At 37.7% G+C, this 23,497-nt stretch overlaps 1 protein-coding gene across 4 annotated transcripts in view; it reads left to right on the top strand.

Annotated features, from left to right (window-relative positions):
- Window positions 1-23,497, top strand: part of CRPPA (CDP-L-ribitol pyrophosphorylase A) — a 106,994-nt gene that overhangs the window by 79,321 nt on the left and 4,176 nt on the right. The window contains exon 10 of one of the 4 annotated variants that reach the window (XM_030971172.1): window positions 15,061-15,628. The exons of 2 other annotated variants lie outside the window; for them this stretch is intronic. In XM_030971172.1, the coding sequence (XP_030827032.1) occupies window positions 15,061-15,147 (87 nt within the window). In that variant the 3' untranslated portion in view covers window positions 15,148-15,628. Of the gene's footprint in view, window positions 1-15,057; window positions 15,629-23,497 lie in introns of those variants that run through there. One more of the 4 variants, XM_030971171.1, reaches the window with a different exon arrangement.

Genomic DNA, 23,497 nt, shown 5'->3' with positions numbered 1-23,497 from the left:
AGTGATTTATCTCTTTTCAAGTATGAACAAGCTATCAGGTTTAGAAATAAGCACATTTATATTCATTTCTCTGCATCTGTGATTGATGACACGACCACGGATGCTATGCTCTGTGTGGAGGAACACATTCTAGGGAATGCTGTGTCTAGCCAGATCTGGAGATACAGATCTTAGTCTCTCTGTCACCCTTTGTAAGAAGATCTGGGAGGAATGAACATACAGGATCAGATTTGAGAGAAAGAAAAAGTGGTGAGGAATTCTCCATCATAAGCTTGGAATAGACAAAAGATCCTACCTCACTCTGAGCTTTAAGGCTGAATAATGGGGATTTGGTTTCTGTTTTGTTTTGTTTTGCCTGTTTTTTTACCTTGTAAGATTTTGATTTATTCCATTGCTTTGATATTCCACAATTATGGTGTTTAAGAAAAACATTTATTTTAAAATAAGTGGTATGCAAATTAATTATGCAGTATTTCAGAATTTATTTTGATAGCTCATTCTAGTATTTATATATGTTTATAAACAATGTGAGGTTTGGTTAATTATATCCAAGGAAGCTGAATTTAAAGTAGGCTGGGTAGAAACCTGGAACCTGGGAGTTCTAGGAGAATGGAATGTTTGTCTGCATGTCTGGTTGTGAGAAGCAGGATTTTGTTAGTGTTATGGTCCATGTTGACACAGTAATGGTACTTCAGTTTTTCAATTTCATGTGGATAGCTCAGGAGCAAGAGTTTGGACAGGGAAGTTGTGGAGATTTCCTCATTTTATGCTTCTATTTACAAAAATGGAATTCATAACAGCTACTCAATTATGAAAATAATTGTGCCAGACGACTCATCATATTTCCCTGCATATGCATGTTAAAAAGCTTTCCTTAATGACTGATGAAGATGTTCAGTAGAGACCCAATTATTGTCTGAGATGCTGAGGGAAAAATAATTTCAGTGTCAATCAACTGAGTTCTGCAGCGATGCTGGTATATCCTATTGAAAAAAAAACCAAAACCCCACTGTAATTGAAGACTGGTTGATAATGCTATAAAAATTAACATTAGCGAAGTAGAACTTTCACTTTGAAAGACAATGCAAAGTTTATTATTAGTGATGATGGCATTTTAAAGTAAGATTATAAAAGTGACATAAAGCAATGGTAGGGCCCTTTATTCCTTTGGAATTGAAAAATTTAACCCCCAAAATAAATACACAGATTTGCTAAGACTTGCAAGAATAAGAAACTTCTCCCATAAGACTTGTAGGTATTTTCTGGACATTTTAACTGTAACATTCTGGTTTTATACTGTGATTCACCAGAACAGGCTTTGGAGAAGCCTTTTAGTTATGCATTGCTGCTTTAGTTTGTCAGATTAGAAATGTTTTCAGACTGTGTCAGTACTTGAGCAATATAGAAGGAAGAGCCCCAGGTGGATCTCCCCAAAGTAACCCTCTGGTATTAGTGTTGTAGTATCTTAGCATAGCTGACTAGTATTAAGTATGTTTATAGTATTATGCCTCATTTTTTTGTTTGTTTTTTGTTAAGTTGCAACACTAGTATAACAAAGGGAGCCTCTGTGGAATCATACTAGATTGTATTGCTCCATGGGGAATATACTACTGAAATATTCTGCTCACACTATAGACTAATAAAACCTCACGGTCTTTGCTGATGACATCACTGTCAGTGGTCACTGTCCCTCCAGTACCAGTTCCACTGGAGTTTTCATGAGTAATGTGAACATCTCTAGGTTCAAGACTTGATCACATCATACTGCTTCATGTGAGGAAAGATGTTCTCCATATAGAGTTATGTATACACTTCCAAAAAATACGGTTTGAAAAACGGCCCCAGCAGTCTTGATTATATCTTTGCCTACTGTAACTGAAAAAATTATAGGCACATGAAATTTATTATAAGCATGGTGAAATCACAATGCCAGCTCATAGCAGAAGGCTTTGACTGTAAGCCTCTGTATCTTGAAGTTCTGTATATGCTGTATGCTTTATCCATGTCCCAGGGTGATGCAGTCTCATCCAGAGATTCTGATGCCTCCAGCTGGTACCAGACTAGAGTCAAAGAGCAGTGGTGCTAAAGACTCCTAGAAAACGTTCTCTCCTCAGACTCAAGTGGCTCCATGAATTCTGTTAATCTGGGGTATTGTCACGGAGTATCTACTACATATGGAAGAGTAGGAGAGGGAGGGAACTTCTGATGGCTTTATGGTGGCAGTGTAACAAAAGACAGTGTAGGAATCCATAAAGTTAGAGGGTTTCAGGTTTGTGGGAAAACAGACAGGCCTCAGTGCAGCAGAGTTATGGATATTGCTGATGCATCTTGTTAAGCTGTAGTGAAGACGTGAGGAATAGAACAATAGAGCTATGTATTAGCGATTCGGAATAACTTTCTAAGTTGCAAAAAGTTTCTATAGCAAGGTTAAAATTATGAATAGGGTTTTATGCTTTGTTTTCTTATAAATGAACAAGCAAGTATTGTTTTAACCCCAGCTATGTGTGCTTATGTTGATTAGATAGAATCACTGTCAATATGCTTTCTCTCTGTGTAATTGGCTAAGATGAGTATTTGGTGACTTGTAACAAGTGAGTTTCTTTGGCTTGCTGCCTGGATGCGAACTGTCAGAATCTTTGCATAGACAAAACTATGTATTATAAAGATTCTGGAAAATAAACGGTTCCGACGCATCCATCAGTAGTCCCGTCCCGTTCGTGTCTGTATATAAACTGCCGGCGCAGACAGGAAGACTCAAAGCAGAAACAAAGATGAACAGAAAGGGCTGACTCCATATATGAGGCTTATAAAGGAGATTCATGTCATTGCTTCTGCCACCTGGTGTTACCATGTCTGACAGACAAAAGGATGATGAAGTGCTTCACCAAGTATCCCCTTGATATATCTGCTCCTTAGAAACCAAAGATTTGTTAGATAACTATCATTGGAATTGCTGGAGTGAAAACACATGATCTGGGCCTCAGATTTGAACTAGACTGAAGTAAAAGTCTGCAAAATGTGTATTGCTTAATTACAAGGTCCTCAGCAACATCATTGCATTGGTCAGCTCTTACTGTCTGCTCTACCTCGTGAAGACAGCTGAATTTAGGAAACTCCAGAAGATACTCTTTTCCTGGGTTCCTTGGGTTAAAATATTGACCTGGGCTTCAGTTTCCTGTCCCTCCTGCACTGGAAAGTAGCAGCAACTCTCCTCTCCATACAACAGCTGCTTACCTTTCTGTCTTGCCAGACAATCATCCCTTCTCTTTCATCTTTTTGGTACAGGAAATTCTCTTCTCCTCTGACCTGCAGCAGCATCCTTTTTATAATCAAATAGTCCCTGTCCTTTACTCTCTTCAGCAACAGAATTACCTGTTACTTTTATTATTTACTCTAAATTATTTTCATTTCCCCTATTTTCCCACCTCTGTCCAGAAGTTTCCACTCAGCTCCTATGTTTTCGGCTACTGCTATGGAGCAGAAGTGGTCTGGAATGGGTGTTTGGCTCAAGTCAAACCCAAAAAGTCTGGATATAAAAGCCAGTATATTGGCAGTGCTTGGGAGGAGACCTCTTCGAGCCCAGTGAGACACCCATCTGATTGACCTTCTACCCTCCGTGCCCCTCACACAAGTTGTCTGTCTGCCTCAAGAGCATCTGGTGCTTAAACAGATGTTCTGTGACTCTTCCAGGGGATCCTGTGCCAGATGGCAGGATCCACAAAATGGATCCCTGTCACTCTCACTCACTGTTATTGGACTCAAGCATAAATACATTCTAAATGAAAACAGCGTTAAACACTTTAGCTAAAAGGTACACAATCCAATTTATTCTTTTACTAATTGGATGAACTCTTTGAATCAAGATTTTTATAATGTAAGGAAAACTACCAACTCTTATTTTATTGGTTTTTATTGCCTCAGGCAAATATATTATTTTGATATTTAAATAATTGGCATGAGAAAGTTGACAGTTACTAGAAAAGTTATAACTGTGAATCATCAATTCAGACAATAGCTTTTTTTTTTAAGCAGGGGTGGGTGATTTAAAAGACTTCCAGATGTTATTTTGTTCATGTCCCTCATCAGATGAGAATATTCTGAGCAGGCTGCCCCAAGCAGGTAGTATTTCTCAAATACTGATAATCAGAAATTCTTCCTGACATATCCCAAAGTTCACTAAACACTCTCCACTGGTATGTGTGGTAATCTGAATCATTCTGCAAGAGCAGCATGATCCTAAGTGGTGGTTCCTTTTAAGTGCTGTTCATGTGCTTTTACAGTGAGATGAGCAGACTACACAGACCTGAGTTGCCTCGTGGATATTCAGATTGTGCTTGGTTATGAGGAAGACAGTGCAGATAGTGAAGGTACTGTGTGCCTAAAATCGAGTGCAAAGCAAACTGTGATGGGAAATTCTTCATGAAGTTCAGTTCATAATTGATAAAAAAATTATGTATGTAAGGATCTTGTCTTGGTAGGAACAGTCTTCATCATCTGCTTTATTCATGGCAATTTATTTTGATAGACTGAAGATGAAAAAAGTGTGAAAACAATAAGCATTGTTATTGCTCAGTAGTATTAAAATGTGAAGTGGTGGGAATGCAGTTACCAAAAAAGCATTTTGTCACAGTGTGCAGGGACATTTAAAGCCAGCTGGTATTAACATAGCAGCTTTGTACCGTTTTACAAAGTCTGCTTGTCAGCTCTAATGCTCAGAGTTCAGAATGTGTGTTTCTCTTAAGTGTAAACACCTGTCTACAAAGGTATACAAGGCAGCTGGTGACTTGCAGGTTTGATGAACAATTGTAGGGCATGTCTTGTGAATAGTCACAGAATCATTCAGGTTGTTAAAAGACCTCCAAGATCATTGAATCCAGTCTGTGATCCAACACCACCTTGTCAATTAGATCATGGGACTAGGTGCCCCAACCAGCAGTTTCTTGAAGACTTTCAGGGATTTGACTCCATCACCTCCCTGGGCAACCTTTTCCAATGCCTGACAGCCCTTCCTGTGAAGAAATTCTTCCTGATGTCCAGCCTGAACCTCCCTCAGGACAGCATTTCCTCTTATCCTGTCACTGGTTGGCTGAGAGAAGAGGCTGACCTCCACCTGGCTACAACCTCCTTTCAGGCAGCTGTCGAGAGTGATAAGGCCCCTCCTGAGCCTCCTTTTCTCCAGGCTGAGCATCCCCAGCTGCCTCAGCTGCTCCTCATAGGACTTGTGCTCCAGATCCTTCACCAGCTCTATTCTCTGGACACATTTCAGCACTTCAACATCTTTCTTGTAGTGAGGGGCCCTGAACCTCACCACTGGCCTCACCAGTGCCTCACCAGTACAGGTGGATGGATGCTGTCCTGGCCCTGCTGGCCACACTCTTCCTGACACAGGCCAACATCAATAATAACCTTGTAACAAGCAGATAATGTGTTCTGTCAGGTGTTTGTTAAACACCTTCTACATAAATGCCATTTAAACTTTGTTGCTGTTGATTGAAAGTTTTGCTGAAACACACGCTCCAGCTTAAGCAAGCAGGACTGTGTTTGATATGACATATAAGAGTAAACACCTCTATGCAAAATAACATTCTAGATGTTGTAAGAGAAGTAGGTAATTCCAAGAGGTGTGTTAAGAGAGCAGTGAGAATATACATGTGCAGTGATTTCACTGGTGCACTGAGATGTGTTGTATAGCTGAGAACAGCACTGCTTAGAAAGTATGATAATAAAGTACATTGGGCTTTTGTTTTGGTGTTTTGCCCCCAGTTTTGCTTCATATGCTGATAAATGTTGACAGTTATGCCTACAGGTTGATGCCTGTTACAGCACTGTCAGGAATGTTTTTGAGGTTGGAAGGGATGTCTTGAGATCTGAGCAAGAATTTTAAACCGAGGAGTAGGAAAGAAATGCATAGACAGTGGAAGCAAGGACAAGTAACCTTGGCAGTGTAGAGGAATGCAGTTTGGATATGTAAGGATGGGATCAGGAAAGCTAAGGCACAGATTGAACTATACTTGACAAGGGATGTGAAAAATACTTCCTGAGAAATGATTCAAACTTGGAAGTATGGGGAAACACAGTATGGCGTAGCAAGAGTCAAGTTTCTTTCCTCCAGCGTGTTTGCTTCCAAAGTTGCCCGAAGTCAATTTGACTTCGGGCAACTTTGGAAGTGCACTGTTGAATACTGATTGGCAGCAGGGGTTGAGCAGAATGAACTAGAAAATATTTTTTCATTAACAGTTGTCTTTGCTTAACTGAGTGGGTGTGATAGGTATGGCTTGGGAATAGACTCAATAAACTCATGCAGGTGCAGATAATGCAGGGGGCATTTTTAGAGCTCCTTTGGTCATTTGTTAAAATGAACTTTTAGGTGAACTGGCAGTATCTGTGAGTTACATACAGTATGTGTCATCTATCCATTGTTTCACTGTATACCTTCCATGAATTAAGCAACAGTATCTGGCAGGCATATTCCATTTTTCCTATATGCTCTGTCAATTGTTTAATAAATCTCGGCATTTAGCAAATGCAAATGAGATTAATATTAGGTTGACCCTCACTGAAGCTTGTGGAACTTCTCAACTCAGTTATGCTCAGTTAGGTGTTAGGATTCTTAAATGTTCATGTTTATGTGGTTTACCTTACCTTGGGGGATAGGTGTAGTAAATACTGCAAATGGAGACTTCTAATGTGCAGAGCTACTCTTTTTACTGACCACAAGGAAGAATGGAAACTTCTTCCATTTGAATTTGTTTTGTCTCCATCCTGATATTGGGATATTTCAAATTCTGCTGAATTCTTAGTAGATATAAATATCTAGACCAGTGTTTTCAGTTCCAAAATCTTCTATGTACAGTTTACAAAAGTTATAAAAATAACACAACACAATATAATTGTAAAAATAAATTCTTTTAAGAATTCTAATTTTTTAATTTAAACTAAATCACCATGTATTTGAACTTAATGCTTTGCATTGTAGAACCTTCTTTGCTACACTAAGCTATGGAATCAAGATGCCTGGAGTCTGAATTTTGTTATGTTCACATTATATACAAAGATTCTGAGCAAATTAATTAAATTGAAGACAGACAATCACAGGTCTTTAAGAATATATCTATTACTTAACATGTAGAACTTTTGCACAGACACTCAGTAAATGGGAAATTGGAAATAAACTTGAAAGAGAAAGGCAGGCAGAAAATACAAGGCTGTTTAAATGAGCAGCTATAGCAACTGCTTTGAAGTACAATTTGAACAAACTCCAACCTCCTCTTAGGTATCATTTGTAGGAATTTAATTCTATCAAGTTCTATTGTAATTTTCAGTTCATGACTGACAGCTAATGCAGGTGCAGAATTACATATATTACATATGTGTTTCTATTATGAAACAATACTTTTTACAATATATAGCCTTTATTTTCAGTGACTATTCAAGTAATAATTTCATAAAGTTGTCACAACAGGCAAAGTGAAGCATTTATGAAAAATAAGAATCTGTGGTATTTAGTTTGGTGTTTTGCTGCTTATATATAACGGGATATGTTTGCCTTTAAAATAGATCTTTTAAAAATGCCTGTCTTCCACACAAGAATTTTTCTCTGCTAGATGAGATTTTCTAACAAATACGAAGTTCTCTATGGAATGTTAAAAGGAGAAAATAATTTCTTTTCATATTATGGATTATTTGATTATTACATCCAACTATGATATCTAACTAAATGGTAGGTGTTAGGCTCCTGATCTGAATCACTGTGTAGGAAAGGAGAGGTTCATTTATATCTTTGAAGGGGCGTGAGGGGAAGAAGCTTTCTGATTTAGCCATCCACTTTACTGTAGGTAATGTTAGAGTCGAGTAAGTCAGACAAGTTAATATAGAGAGTTTTATGGATTTTAGGTTATGTGATTCTGTGTTTTAGCCATTTGGCTCTTCCAAAAGCAGAGTATATCAGGAGCACAGTGTCAAACACATCAACTACTTGACTTGCAGGTATTGTTGGATTTTGAAAGTTATACTTCTGAACTCACACACCCTTTTTATGTCCAAGATCTATTGAAAATCATGAAGTTTTTCTGTGAATCTGTGTTTAATTCTGATATATTTTTGGATTCTCTCATCTGACGAAGCAGTGAATTTTACTAGCTATGTTAAAAGCTGTTCTCCCATTGCCTAGTTTCATAATTCTGACTTTGTTGTGGATTGTGTCAATCTGGGTTGTCCAAATTTAAAGTAAGTTTTTGTAGCTACATCCCTTTTTCATCCCTATAAGAGCTCAGAATTGTTAATGTTGTACAGAAGGACATTTTAAAAACACTCTGATCCATATACAAGCCAGATTTCTCACCTTTTTTACATTGCCTTTGGAATCTGATTCCTGCTTTTATTTATGTAATGGAATTCTATAGTTTGCTCATTTAGGCTTCACAGTAGTGTTCCACCTTCTGGTTTTCATTCTTTACTTTTCATGTAATGTCTGAAGCCACAGCTGAAAAGCAGAATTTGCCAAAGAGTGAAAGCAATAGACAGGTAGCAGAAGTGGTGAACAAAATGTACTTTGGGTGAACACATTGTTCATGCTGATTTCTACTTCTGATGGCTGGCATCTGAAGATGTAATTGAAATTTTTTATAGTAGAAACAAAGGTATGCATTTTACATGTTTTATGAAGAATGATTTAAACTGAATTTGAGGTACAGTTAATTGTCAATAATGCTTTGTCTAAAAGCCAATAAGATTTAGAATCCCAGATTAAGTACACTGTGGATATATTTGTGACAAACTAGCAATTCATATCAGCCATTTTCACACCTTTCCAAGAAAGGTGCTGTTGTTGGGATGCCATAAGAACCTTGCAGTGCACTGGCCAGAAGCCATCCTCAGTTATTGCAGCTGAAGTATATGGTGTTTGTTATTGCCAACATCCTCTGCTGGGCCGTGGTTTCATCCAGTGATTAAATGAAACCAAGTCTTGGTGATCTGTTGATGTGGAATCTTGGATGTGTCTCTCTACATGAGGTGGGACTGGCAATCTGGGCAGTAGCTAGCTAATCTATTCTAGTGATTTGTGATGCTTTTTATGTTTTTGCAGTTCTTTCGAGAAAAGGAACTGATTTCAAAATAAACTTTTCGAGATTCCACAAGTTACAAACCTTAAGTGCAGTTGCAAGTGACACAGCAGTCTGAATTACCTGACTTAAATACAAGGATTCAAGGACTGTCTTTTTTAATGAATGCATGCAATCAAGCTTCCTGAATTTTGACTGTTTGGTCACAAATGAGTGCTATTCTGTGTATCTGAACTTTAAAAAACTATTATTTTCAGATTCTAAGTTACCAAATCAGATCATATTAGTGCATGAACTGTAAACAGTGGGTGCGGGCAGAATCTCACAATACTTCTGCTTTGTAATGCTGCTTATCAGACTTTTCTAGTTCTTTTCACCTGAACTGTATTTCTCTTTGCCTAGCACTTTAAGAAATTGAAAAGTAACTGATAGCATTTGCTTTTTTAAATAGCTTCAGTCTTCTTGATAAAACTAATGTCCTGGAGCTGGTGTGCAATGACATCATTCACAAATCAGTCTATTTCTTGTTTTCTTATTTTGATGTTTATTTTCCATTTTATATCAGTAATATAATCCAGGCATTTCAGTCCAAAACAGTACTTCTTGGGTGGTAAAACTCAATAGGTATTTAGTTCCATGCCTTATAAATCTACTAGAGGCAAATTATAATTGTCTTGAAATACAATGCTTGTCATAACTTATTACATTTTATGTATTATCTATTGTGTAAATACAGTATTGGTTCCTTTAAGCACATACCAGAGTCAAAGCAGAATATAACATCACAGCAGCCAACACAAGGACACAGAGAATTGTCTGGGGTCCATGGCAGCTTTCTCAGAACATTATCAATTAAGCACAATAAAGGATTGCTTCTACTTACTGATTTGGCTTTAGAGCTCCTGATATTTACTGACTGCAGAATATGAATTTGATTGCCACATATTTAAATATAAGAAAAGAAAATGTTTCACTGAAAGAGTGGTCAGGCATTGGAATAAGTTGCCCAGGGAGATGGTGGAGTCACACTCTCTGGAAGTGTTCAAGAGGTGTCTGGATGAGGCACTTGAGGATGTGGCTTAAGGATGATTCTGCTGGTGCTGGGCTGATGGTTGGGCTTGCTGGGCTTGAAGGTCTCTTCCAACCTTGATGATTCTGTGATTTATTTACTTAATATGATGGTAGTTGCAGAAACAAGGATTCATATGCAATGCTTTTAAAATTGATTACTTCCCTAAATGCATCCTAATGAGATGAATCTAGAAATGCTTTGGGAAAGATGATTTTTGGCATATTTACAGTTTATAAATAGCTCCAAATTTTAAAATATGTTCTTTCTGATATTTAGGTTGATGTTTAGAGACTTCTGATTAATAATTTTAAATGTCAATGCAAAATTATAATGGCCCTAACTGATATTTATTGCCATTTTGTACAACACCATTTTTTATTTTTAAGTTTGTTTGAACAAATTAATTCTAGTGTACATTCATAAAGCTTTGAGATTGGTCATGAAGAAATACACAAAACTCGCATTCAAAAGGCACACTTCAAATTTTTATCCTGGTATTAGAAATTTATAAAAGTATATTGAGAAAAATTAAAAGGAAGAATAAGTCAGATAATTTACTCTCAATAAGAATAATACTCTTGGCATATATATGAATTGCAACTATAAAAGATTTCAGGAGTGAGTTTGGACTTAATTATTCTCTCTATAAAAGTGAGACCTGTGTCTTGAAAGTTTAGATTATGGAACTCACTGCTTATATTGTCCAGGATATTGGTAAGAGAGCAAATATTTGAAAAAAAAAATCAGGGGGGTGGAAGACAGGAAGTTTTTTTCTAATACATTTCTATAATATTGTCTAGTTTATAGACTGTAAAAATGTGTGCTGCACCATCGCTGTTATAAGAAGAGTAAATCACTGAGGCATGGACACAAGAATAATTTTAGGTGAAGATTAGCCTAACCAGTTCAGGAAATCCTTTCTGCTAGTGTCTGATCCGGTTATAGGAAAGAGTATACAGAAACCAGTGGGAAATAATCAAAATGCAGTAACTTAGAAAGGATTTTTAAGTCCCATCTTTGGACTGGAACAAGTCCACAAACAACCTCAAGCAAAAGAAGCCTGTGTTTTCCTAATGGACCTTGAAAGGAATATGTTGCTGTTAGATTTGACTGGGAGAATGGAATCTCATTTTGAGCATATAAAAGGGTTTTAAGCAGCAAAAGTTAAAGTTCTTCCCAGGTAAGCTTCAAGGAAGTAATGGAAAGAGAATCTCAGCAGTCATTGTGAAGGGGACATTGTGACTGAGGACAAGCTGGAGTGTCAAGAGAAGAGGCTGTGTCACGTCTGTACTGCTGCAGACATAATTCTGCTGACTGAATAGGCAGCAGATTTATGGAAGCAGAACACTCAGGGTAAAAGCTGAGGCCAAGAGCAGGCACAAGGGAATACAGTTTGTTGAAGACAAAAGAGATATTGAATCAAGAGAGAATTTAGTGGAAATGGAGTCAGAGATTACTTCTTTTGTTCGGAGGAAACTTTTAAAGCATGTCCAGGAAAAGCCAAACCACACATTTATCTAATCAATACAGGCTGAGGAGATGAACAATGTGAAATCAGTGCCCATGTAAAAGGATACATGCACTTCTAAATGCAGCTGTGAATTTGGAAGCAAATACTGAAGCTGGAAGGAGAAAAAATAAAAGGGAGTCAAAGAGAAAAAGTTATGCTTTCTAGTTGGAACTAACACCTAAATTATTTGAACAGCAGAACTGGTTTTTAATTCTGGATAAGGCTTAAACAGAGCTACGTTCCTTTCCTTTTTTACCAAACAAATCTATGACATAATAACTCTGCAGGCTGTCATAACTGAGCTCACATGGTGAGTGCTGGGATTTATGTCTGTGCCATCCAGTGTTCCCACTTGACTAGCTGACCTTTTCATGAGTATTATTTCCTTGGTAACTGTGATACCAAGACCAGAACTCCACAAAATTAAGCCACTACATTTCCCTTAAACCTAAATGATGTTAGTGTTATACAGTTTCTATTAAAAAAAGTATTGACTTTTTAAAATGAGTTTAAAATTCCTCAGCAGTATTACATCCAGCATCTGTAATGGTTAGATGCTATCAAGATTTTTGCTATGGGAGTGGAGGCTACTTAGTGTTCTGTTTGCTTTCATTTTTGACTGTTATATTCAGAGAATAAGCCAAAAAAATTTTTAAACCCTCTAAATTATTCTTCAGTTTGTTTTAAATATTGTTCAAAATTAGCATATTTTAAATTACTTTAGACATTTTGCGAGTGAATTATTCAAGTCTCATGATAATCATGGTTCTTGCATCACTTCTAAATACTGGCAACAGTAATTTAGATGAATATTCAATTTTTATAGGGAAAGGTAAAAATCAAAAGCATTTCACGTGCAGACAGTCTACAAGAGTCTACAATATCACCTCTTCTACCTTACTATTTTGGAAAAATGGCAGTCCACTTTCTTATGAAAAATACTAATGCCATCCATCACTGTGAAAATAACATTGGTCACTTGTTCAACCCATGGATTTCAATTAGCTTTGGATGGCCCACATTTTAAAGTGATGACTGAGTGACATGATAAACTTACAAGTCATGTTTAATCATGCCCTTGGAAACTTCTATAGATAGAAGAAGGTACTAGTATAGAAGGTACTAGGGAGAGCCAAACTTGCCTATGCAGCCAGTCACAGACATATTTTAAGTTGCAAGTAGGCACAAAACAGTTTTAGAATTTTTAAAAGGAAACTTTGGTAACAGTTTAATTGTAAGTGTTAAAGGTCTCTTAGTCTCTTCTGTTATGCAACTCAAGATACAACATACCTGAAGAATAAAATTAACACTGAATGATAGTCCCATAAAAACATATGTGTTCATAGCTAATAAAATATTTAATATGCCTTAGTTTTAATAAAATATCTTAATTATAGGGTAAAATTAATCCATCGGCTAAAACAGGACTCATTCCTTTTTTATTCCTTTTTTATTCTATTTCTTTCTGTTTCTTTTTAAAGCTTTAAAATAGCGTCTCTTTTAAAAGCACAAATTTTTTTTTGTTATTTTACAAGTTTTACCACTTGGATATATTTTCATTTTGAGTGCTTTTGTTTGTATATAGACAGGCTATTGTGTTACATGATTTGGGCTGATACTTGTTGGCAGAAAGAGAGAGAAGTCTGTCTTGGCAAACTGATTTTTATGTAAAAGAACATCTGTGAGCTCTATCTTTGTGGTGTAGCTGGACCACATAGCCTAAGAGAAAACTAGAATCTAAAAGCAAGCACATCTGTCCCCTTACAGCTATAAGGATTATACATTGTGAGTTGAAGGATAAGGATTTACTGGTGAGCCCTGAGGAATGCTACTAACTGCTTTATCTGTTTGCCATGGTTTTGCTGCAAGGCAAATTATGTGCCCTTTTCTGCCTGCCTATCACTGGGCTTCACTCAAGGGGTTTTTATGGAGACTGGCTATTTACTCTCCAGCTATGCCATGGTTTAATCTGTAGCTAGTGGCAGGATAGAGTCCTCCATTTGGTTTAACAGTGGAGGGATGGTCTGATGGGAGTGAGACTCAAGAGTAGCCATCACAGCAGGAGCATTAAATTTGGAGAAGACTTCCAAGATACTAAGTTCCACCTTTGATAGAATACCACAGTCCCCACTAAATCATATTGTGAAGTGCCACATCTACTAATTTTTTTAATACTTCCAAGGATGATGACTCTACCACTTCCCTGGGTAGCCTGTTCCAGTGCTTAACTGTTGTTAAAATTTTATTCCTGATTTCCAACTTGAACCTCCCCTGATGCAACTTGAGGCCATTTCCTCTTTGTCCTATTACTGGTTGCCTGGGAGAAGAGTCTGACCCAACTTGGCTACATCCTCCTCTCAGGGAGTTGTAGAGCAAATGTCTTTACTTCCATCCACACTTCCATGGGAACAGAGTGTCGGGTGTTTGCCATTCCTCTTGGCTACCCTGTGAAAACAGAGCACTTTACCATTGTGGTTTCCTAGTGTGTTTTTATACTTTCCTGCCACATCTGTTGGACTGGGTCCAGACTGTTCACTGCTGCTTTCTGGACCTCTGCTCACACCAGATTTTAAGACTCATCCTTCCTCTAGGATTAATCATTCAAAATTCATATGCTCCCACCGTTGCTTAGCTGAAAACTTTAAGGACAGATGCTCTATTTGCACTGACTTTAGACTATGGGCTAAGGATAACAAACAAATAAAGAGTAGAGAAACTGAGAGTTTGGATCAACATTTTCAGGTGTTATTATTATTATTTCCTTGTGCCTTCTGAGTAGGGATTCATTCAGTTCATGTCCTGGAGTGCTGGTCAGACGAACTGTCCTGTCTTAAGTGAGTAGGTAAACATTGTGTAGGTAAAATACCTCAAGGAAGACAATAGAGTGCAGATGCACTTTCTCCATTCACAGCAGTTTTGAGTGTATTTGAGCATACCTGTGCTTAGAGGTACTTTGCTTATGGAATTATTCATCCTTGCAAGAAATTTTAAGTTCCTTTTCTGCTTATTATATTCACTGTGTGAAGACTGCTTTGGAGCTGGAACAAGTTTGTGTTTTGTGCAAAAGAATGTTGAGAACAATCAGAATTACTGCAAAATTGATGTGTTAAAACCTAATATTGGTGTGAGAGACAAAGGAAATAAATCTTATTACTAAATTCTGTTGTAACTTGTTTTACCCCTGCTGACTCCTCTCCTCTTACTCTCCAAGGAGAGATGTCACCTCATGTCCTTGTAACTTTTGTCTCATTTCTGGATACTTTTTCATCAGCCTGTGTTGTTTTTTTTCATTGTTGTTGGGGTTTTTTGTTTGATTTTTTTCCATGTAGTTTGTGTTCTTGTGTTAAACGTAAACTAGCTTGGCCTTACATGAAAGTCTTGAATTGCAAGGAATTTATATTTTTGCATTCCAGCAGGTTGTAGAGCCTCAGTTACAGACGGGAAAAGACAGAGATGGACATAAACTACACCTTAACATCACAGACACGTGGTCAGAGAAGTAGAATCTGAGCGATAAGATGAAAGCTGTAGGATGGACATTCAGGTGTGATTCAAAGGTGTTTTTATATTTCAGTGTGTAACTTGTACACAAAGTTTTTATGATCTATTCTGCAATCAGTCCCTCCTCACCGAATGATAAGATGATGCAACTTCAAAGCCACTTTGTATGCAACTAGCTAGATTCAATTAAGAGAATCAAATTAGGGAAATCTGTGATATCAAACAATTAACAATGAGCTTCTGAACAGCCACTCCCTCCCACTGTGTCTTGCTGCTCAAAACACTGACATCTGACTCACTTTAAAGCTGCTTTTGAAATTTTGAGAGAACCGTTTAAAACCAATTGCATATTGGATCTCCTGTAGCAAAATACAGAGTTTAAAATTGAAATTCAGTCTCTGCTACTGCGAAGTAACCAGGCTTGTAATGCTGTCATTGCTTTTGGTTTGTATTTCTGTAGCCAAGATTGGAATGTGGCCTTTACCCCACTGAACTGATTTTATCGTCCTAAAAGTTTGGAAGCCACAGGGCTGGATGTGAACAATAGTCCAGTACATGTCCACGCATGCTTTGTCCCTCAGTATCTCTTGGGTTTTGTGTACTTCTTTTCCCAAAGAAGAATTTTTGTTGTTGTTGTTGTTTTTTAGAAGGCCATATGGTTTTTCCTCTGAGACATCTCAAATAAAATATCTGTAATCAAAAGGAATGTTTCCAATCAATTTGTTGCTGCAGCCATGTGCTTGTATTTCAGATTATTCACAGTCTGTAGGAGTTGTATAATGAAGATTTTAAAGACTGAATGGACACATGCCTCTTCTTATTTTGGAGATCTGAATGTCTATTATGCTTATATTACATATAAAGTTAGCACCTATAGAAGGGAAGAAAAATGTGCTTAAACTGGAAGAAAGGAAAAAAAAATGCTCACATTTCTTCTGCACTGATTTTTAGCAGCCCCCCAGGACATTCAAATGCATCACTCATTCTTTCCAAAAACCTTACAACTTTGTTAGTCATTAATTAAAAGTTGTCCAGTCTTTTTACATAACCCTGCTAGTCACAGTCGCAAATTGTATGTCACAAAGTGTATGAAACTGTTGCTGCACATTTGTATGCCAAGTTCTGTAATCTGAGATAGTAAAAGCATTTCATGTCTTGCACAATGTTATCAACTTAGATGTTTGTGAACTACTGTGTTCATTTTTTCTTGAAAAGTGACAAAACCAATCTATGTTGTCAATGCAATATGGTATAGAAAGGAAAAGCTTCTAATAGTGAAATATACTGTGTTGAATATACCCTAAATATGTATTTTTTGCTTGTGCTATGGGTTTATTGAAGAAGTGCTGTATTGTTTCCTCTGTTCCCATTAGGTAGTTTTTGGAATTTTTTTGTAATTTATTCTTTTTCTTTTGTAATACAGTTACACTGATGACCCCACATCTCACTGGGTAGAAATGTCCTCTGTGCTTCTTTGAAGGTTTTTTAAAATTATTGATTTCACCTACAGTATATGGCACAGTTACCTGTCAGACAGAGCCTCAGACATTGATATAATCTCACCTGATCTTTAGCAGTGTGTTTTTTTAATATTTTCAGGGTGAGATAGTTGTCTATTAAAACTTTTTACTCTGTGATTTTTCCTTTTGTCCCTTCTGACTTGCTCCCCTACCACTTCTCTGTCTTCTCTACAATCTCATTTTTGCCTTCTTTCTCATTGCCAGCTAGGGCTAAAACAACAGTCATCAAGTGAAACAGAGCTTGAAACTGGTGCATTTCTCTATTTGTAATAGGAGAAAACCAGCTAAACTGTGCTGAACTGCTTTTGCTCTGCTACTAGCCCCACAGGTCAAATGCAGTCATACAGATCCATAGCTGCCCCATCTTTGCTTGGTGTCTGGAGAAGTGCAGTGGTCTGTAAATGATTTGTGTGATCAAGATGTTATGTTTTGCAGGAGGCCAGCACCTGTTAAGTCATTTTTTCTGTGGTGGGTCTGCTCTGTATTCCTGGCTAGCTGCAAAACTTAATGGTGCAGCCCATTGAAGTATTGATGGACTCTCACAGTGGACAAGACAGCAGAGAACCCACAACACAAACACTGAGGAGAATGCAGTTATAACTTCTTCACAAGGGGAAGTGCAGGAGCAGGCACTGATCTCTTCTCTCTGGTGACCAGTGACAGGACCCAAGGAAATGGTATGAAGCTGTGTCAGGGGAGGTTTAGGTTGGATATCAGGAAAAGGTTCTTCACCCAGAGGGTGGCTGGGAGCTTGGAACAGGTTTCTCAGGGAAGTGGTGACAGTACCAAGCCTGGCAGAGTTCAAGGAGTGTTTGGAAAGTGTTCTCAGGTGCATAGAGTGATTTTTGGGGCTGTCCTGTGCAGGCCCAGGAGTAGGGACTTCAATGATCCTTGTGGGTCCCTTTCAGCTGAGGAGATTCTGTGATTCTGTGATTCTATATGCTGCTGCTGTGTGGAAGGCTTAAATCCCACTTCCACTTGAATTTATTAGTGCTATCAAATTGATCCACAGCTTTCTGAAAACAGAGGAATGACTTGCTACAGCTTCAGTTGACTTCAGACAAGTCTTAGGTTTTCAGCAGGTCGCAGAGTGCAGGTTTGTCAGAGCAGAAAGCAAGGTTCCTGTGCCTCTGGAGCATTTCAGCTTTCCTGTACTGATGACAAGATTAATTTTTTCCTTCCTCTTAAAAACCCTGATGGTGTTTTTTGCAAGGTTACCAGACTGGCACCTCATAGAGCCTGTAGGTAACACAGTAACATATATTAAAATGATTACATTTCATGTTAATATTAATATTTCATATTTGGTAACATACTGTATTAAGAGACCACCTTTAAGAAACCTCAAACACATAACATAGTTTTGCAGACATCACATCTGTTTAATGGCCTATTTCTGCCAGTACTTTTGTACCAGTCCCATACAGGTGGCAGACCTGCTGCTAGCTCAAGCATTAGGTAGCTTTTGGAGCAACTCAGAGGGCAAGATGATTCACAGGCATTGTACTGTCACTGCTGGCAAACTCACTCTTGTAAAGTGCTTCAATCAGATAGTGGCTAAGTGCTGAATGAAAACTCTTGCCTAAGATGCAGTCATTGAATGTGTTGAAAGTGTTCTTCATAACAAGCTCTTCACAGAATTTTTTTGGTCCAGGAATTTTTATCGATCATTCGGCATGATCACGCAAACAATGTTTTTACAGGGAGGGAAAAAAGATTTGGAGAACTGAGGGAAGGAACTGAACCCTGGTCACCTACATGCTGTAGAACATGTAGATAATGGAGCTGTTTTAAACCTGCTGATCTAGGGTGAATCTGTCTATTCTTATCATACTAGAGAAAGGAATCCTATTTGAGTTTTTGTTTGTTTGTTTATTTGTTTGCACTGTTTTGTTGGACTTTTTTTTTTTTAACAAATGAGTAATGTTTACCTTCAGGTTTAATTCTGTGAGTCTTACAGGAAAAGATAAAAGCAAAAGCATCAAAGACTTAATCCTCACAGACTCCAGAAGATTTAAAATATTTGTTTGTTCTCAGTAGATTCACACAGTCATTTTAAATTTTGATGGCTCTCCATTTTTTTTGTATAAACTATAAGAAGCATGACTGATCAAAAATGTGAGAGAGACTTACAGTACAGTATTATGTATTTATGCACAATTTGTCCAGATTTCGCTTGATTATCATGAATGTATGCCCATTTAACTACAGGGAATTAACTCAGATCCATCAGATTTCACTAATTAAGTGGTCTGCTAAACTACATAAGCACAGTGACAGCTTGGTTCTTCCAGTGCCACTCACTTTTTTCCAATCCTCATGGCATCCTCAGTGTCTAGATTTCAAAATTATTTCTATTTTGAGGAGTATCCACTAATGAAAAATTGATTGCATTTTCTTAGTTCAGAAAGGAAGGCTGTGTGTACAGACGTTCAATTATGAACCTGCTCTAGTAATTTTGAACCCAGCTACCTAGCTGAACTCAAGTGCTACCTTAATTACTTATGTATTACTTGAAAGAAAACCTAAAAATATTCAGAGAAATACTTTCCTTATCTTTTAGAATGATCTGCATAGCTATCGTCTTATTGAGATTAATTGTTGCATTGATATCATGTATGAGATGACACTTATCAATAGATCCTTTGGCACATGGATTAAAAATGTGATGTGGAAGCATTTTAAGAAGAAAGGAGACCTCAGATTAATTTGTACTATTACAGAAATGGAGGTTGCTTTAATGTGTAGATGCATGCCAGTACATATCTTGAGGGGGAGAAAATGCTTCTTTGTGAATCTACAGATAAATTCCTCATGGTGTGATTAAACAACAAACCATGTTGGATCGTTGATTTCTGGTAGTGGAAGAACCTCAGTCCCTCTTCAGAACAACTGTTTCAATTGAAAGTATTAATTGAAAAAGAAAATTTCAAGTGTTGAGGTTTTGGAGGCTAGATTCTCCACTCAGTTTCTCTTGGAGCAGATGAAACACTCAGTATGCGATGTCAGGTGAGTTTTGGAGGGATCTGGTATAGCCTTAGCATAGATTGCAGCATTCTATGGACTTTTAAATTAGCAGCAGCTCCTCTTGTACTGCCACCATAGTCCTTTGCAAGATGCTTCCCAGAACAGGCACTGGCCCATGTCTCCTGGTGTACCTGGTGTGCACCCATACCCACACTGTGAAAAGGAGCAGGGGGCACAAGTTCCTTCTGTTGGCTCCAGCCTTTTTCCCTAAGCAAGAATGTGCAGTACAGCACAGTTACTGTCTTGTAGTGTGGTTCATCCCTCTCTCCTTCTCTGTTTTAGTGGGAAAGGTGTCTACAGAGTAGTTAGTTTTTGTTTTTTTAATGACCGTGCTTATGTGGTAGCAACGTGGAATTTGTGCCTCAGTCTGGGAGGCACTGTTTGATTGTGGCTCTGTGTATTCTTGATGCATCTGGTAGGGACAGAAAGGCTCAAATGTCACTTCCCGGTGGTATGTAGGCTGTATCCATACTGTAAGAAAAACAGGCCAGGGATGGTTCTCTTGTCCTAGGGCTAAAAGGCACAGCATGCCTCATCCCCATATGGCTACATTCTCGCTTCCCAAAAGAGGGTGGCCTCATTCAGCCTGTCCCTTGGGAGCATTCCTTGGCCTGTGCTGTCCCCTGAACCGTGCCCAGCCATTGTCTGGAAACATGTTAGCTGTCAGGAGCCAAAACTATGCCAGGGAGCAGGCTTACAATGGAACAGCAAGGGCAGGAGCATGCCTGCGTGCCAGCACATGCTCCGGCCCTCTTTGTGTTCCTGGTGCAAACATAACCATGTTCATACGGATATTGCCTAAGTTTAGCAGTGTCTTTAAATCCTGTTCTCAGGCTTTCTGTCAGCCATATAATCAGGACTATACAATTCTATTAATTTTAAAACACTATTTAATGGAATGTCAAATAATATTAGTGCAAGACAGAGTGTAAATAATGGAACACAGCAGTTTTATTATTTCGGCAGTACAAGACAGAGGTGATACCTGCAGAGGCTTTGAGCTGAAAAGGGTAGGTGTGTTTTTCAAACTATTCTTAAACTGAACTAGTACATATGTAAATTAAAATACCTACATGTGAAGTTTCAGTTGGGGAAAAAAAAGTAAATCCTAAACAGATTGAAGCAAGAAAATGAATTGTAAGGGAAATGTCAGTAAGTATTCAGATATCCTTACAGTTTCTTAAATAAATGCATATTTGTAAAATATCAGATTACATATTCCAAACACAACTTTAACTCTGTCCCTGTAGCCATTCCCAGTCTTAATCTGCAGACCAGAGAACCCCTACAGTCAGATAATCTACATCAAATAATTTCTGAGTATGAGTTACAGCCATCACACAATATGGTTACATTGGAATATTTTTGCTATTTAATAACAGACAAAGTAGATATTTTATTTTGGAATCAAAGTGCTGTTATGTGGATTTATGGTTTATAACATTGGCAGTGTTTCTGAATACTTTCTTTTCCAAAGTACATAAATATAAAGTGGTAAAACTTTTGGGTTTAGCTTACAAATGTAGTTAATAATCTGTTCAAACAATAAAAATTTCTATTTATTAATGGCTAAGAAATGTTTGGGGGGTGGTTTTTCTTTTTACAGGGGAATCATTTTAATCAACTGGATGAAATGAATAGACAGTGGTTTGAGGGGAGTTTGTGGCACACCAGTTGATCATGTGGAACTTCAGTTATTAATCCATTAAAGTCATTACTGCCTCCAAGTCTTCAAAGGTCACAGTCCTTTTTAAGGATTTCTTTAATGAGGGAAAGAACTACTCCTGTTAGCTCAGTGCAGTGTGTGCAGGGCTGTGCAGTCACTGCCTGGCATGCTGAAGGGTGTTCTGTGCCTGGGACTGGCAGTGCTGAGCAGTGGGTGGGCAGGAACGGGCGAGAGCTCTCGGCGCTGCAGGAGAGGAGGATTTGTATTGATCCTCCTGCTCTGACATCCTGGCTTTTATCCTGGTTACAATATAGGCAAACACGACAGGCAATTAAACATGTGAGGACGTGGTTCTACTTGATTATTTGACTTCCTGCAACTAATAAGGAGATTTTTGAAAGATTTAGTGCTATGCCATTGAATATAAAAGAAGTTTGGAGGCCTGTATGTGCAATGGAGTTAGGTGTGGTAGATTAAGTTTGTCCTGGCATCCTTATTGAAGCTTCCCTGTAGGCACTATCAGCTGTAATCAGCATTGTTGCCAGAAATAACATTGCAGTGTCAAAACCATGAGTGTTTAAGGGTATAGTCAGGGGACTTGAAGTGTTCACTTGTTTGTTTAACTTTAAATTAATAAAGATGCGTAGGATTTTTTTTCCTTTCCTGGGTTGTTGAATTATTTCTTTTTAATTTTCTTTAGAACAGTTTCTGGTGTTCACATTATGTTGAAAAGAACTACTTACAGGCAGAGTGATGGCCTAAAATAAAATAAAGTCCTAGCAGGATTTTGAAATGAGAAAGAATACCTAAAATATAGTTTAGCTGTTTCATCAGTCATTGAACAATGTGTTACCTTTCATAGCTAAAATTTTTGCTAAGAAGTTTTTTTCTGGATTTTTTTTTTTTTTTTTTTTTTTTTTTTTTTTTTTTTTTGGGGTGGGTGGTTGTGATAATGACTAGAAATGATCAACAAAAGTTTTAAGTTATGCCCAGGCAGTGACCATCAGATACTACAATAATGATTCTTATCATAAGAGTGAGTCTTGATTCTCAGAAAGATACAGGATAGACAAATTGAAATTCCTGGAGGAGTCCAGTTCATTGTGTTATTTACTACCTGCTTCCAGTGAGACTGTGGCTGTGAGAGTAAAGCAAGTTGCAGTCAGCACATACTTGATTTCTGTGGCACTGATTTCTCCTGCACTCAGAGGCTGGCTCCTGGGCCCAGGTGCTGGACACTCTTCAGTGAATGAGTGACCCTGAGATCAGAATGTGATAATGTTACTGGGAAGGACCATTAGCACAAATCTAAAATTAATAACCCCTATGATAAGTGCTTTAGAGGACTGCCTTATTGAAATCCTCAGTATGTACTTCATGAGGTAGTTAAACCATCAACTGGAACTGTATTTAAAATAAGAATATATTTTCTATTACATGTGTTTTCCTAAATGAGATGACATATATTCCTTTAAAGAAAAACACTTTTGGTTATTTCCACAAAACAGACCAATCCTACACAGGGGCCAGTAGGTTTCCTGAAGAGTTATAATGATGGTATTAATAATCGGATTATTAGAAGTGAAGTAACTGTAGAGCTTGCAGTTCTAATTTGTGTTGTGTACTTACTATGTTTCTGGTTTTGAACCAATTTCAATTCAGCAGTCAATTTCAGTAGTTTTTAGACCACTTCTGCATGCAGGTTTCTGTACACATTATTCTGCCACATTGCCTGCCTTCCAAATATTACTCATAACTCTTTGCATGTCTTTCCTTAAGAACATGGAAATTAGCACTAAAGCCTTAGATTTAGCTTTAGAAAAGGCTTTTTTCAGTCTAAAGGAATCTTAGGGTGTCACTTTCAATCTCTCCTGTGAAAGTTAAATTTCTTTCTCTTGCTTGCTTTTATGTTCAGAGACTTTAATAATTTATTACTGCAAAGGAATGTGTACTGAATCCAGTAAGCAACAGAGGATGTGGAAAGATTTATTGGGAGAAACATTAAGAGCATTCTGGGCCAGGTGTATTTTATTTTTTTTTGTGAAATGGAAAAAAAATACTATACACCTCCAGCCAACTTCAGATATGGCTGGAAGCCCATTTGGAAGACAGTGTCTGTAATTGTGAAGTGCTTCTTGA

The sequence above is a fragment of the Camarhynchus parvulus genome, chromosome 2 (genome assembly GCF_901933205.1).
Source record: "Camarhynchus parvulus chromosome 2, STF_HiC, whole genome shotgun sequence".
In the NCBI taxonomy this organism is placed as follows: Eukaryota; Metazoa; Chordata; class Aves; order Passeriformes; family Thraupidae; genus Camarhynchus; species Camarhynchus parvulus.
Note: the sequence above shows the minus strand (reverse complement) of the source record. Positions and strands in the feature narration are given on the sequence as shown.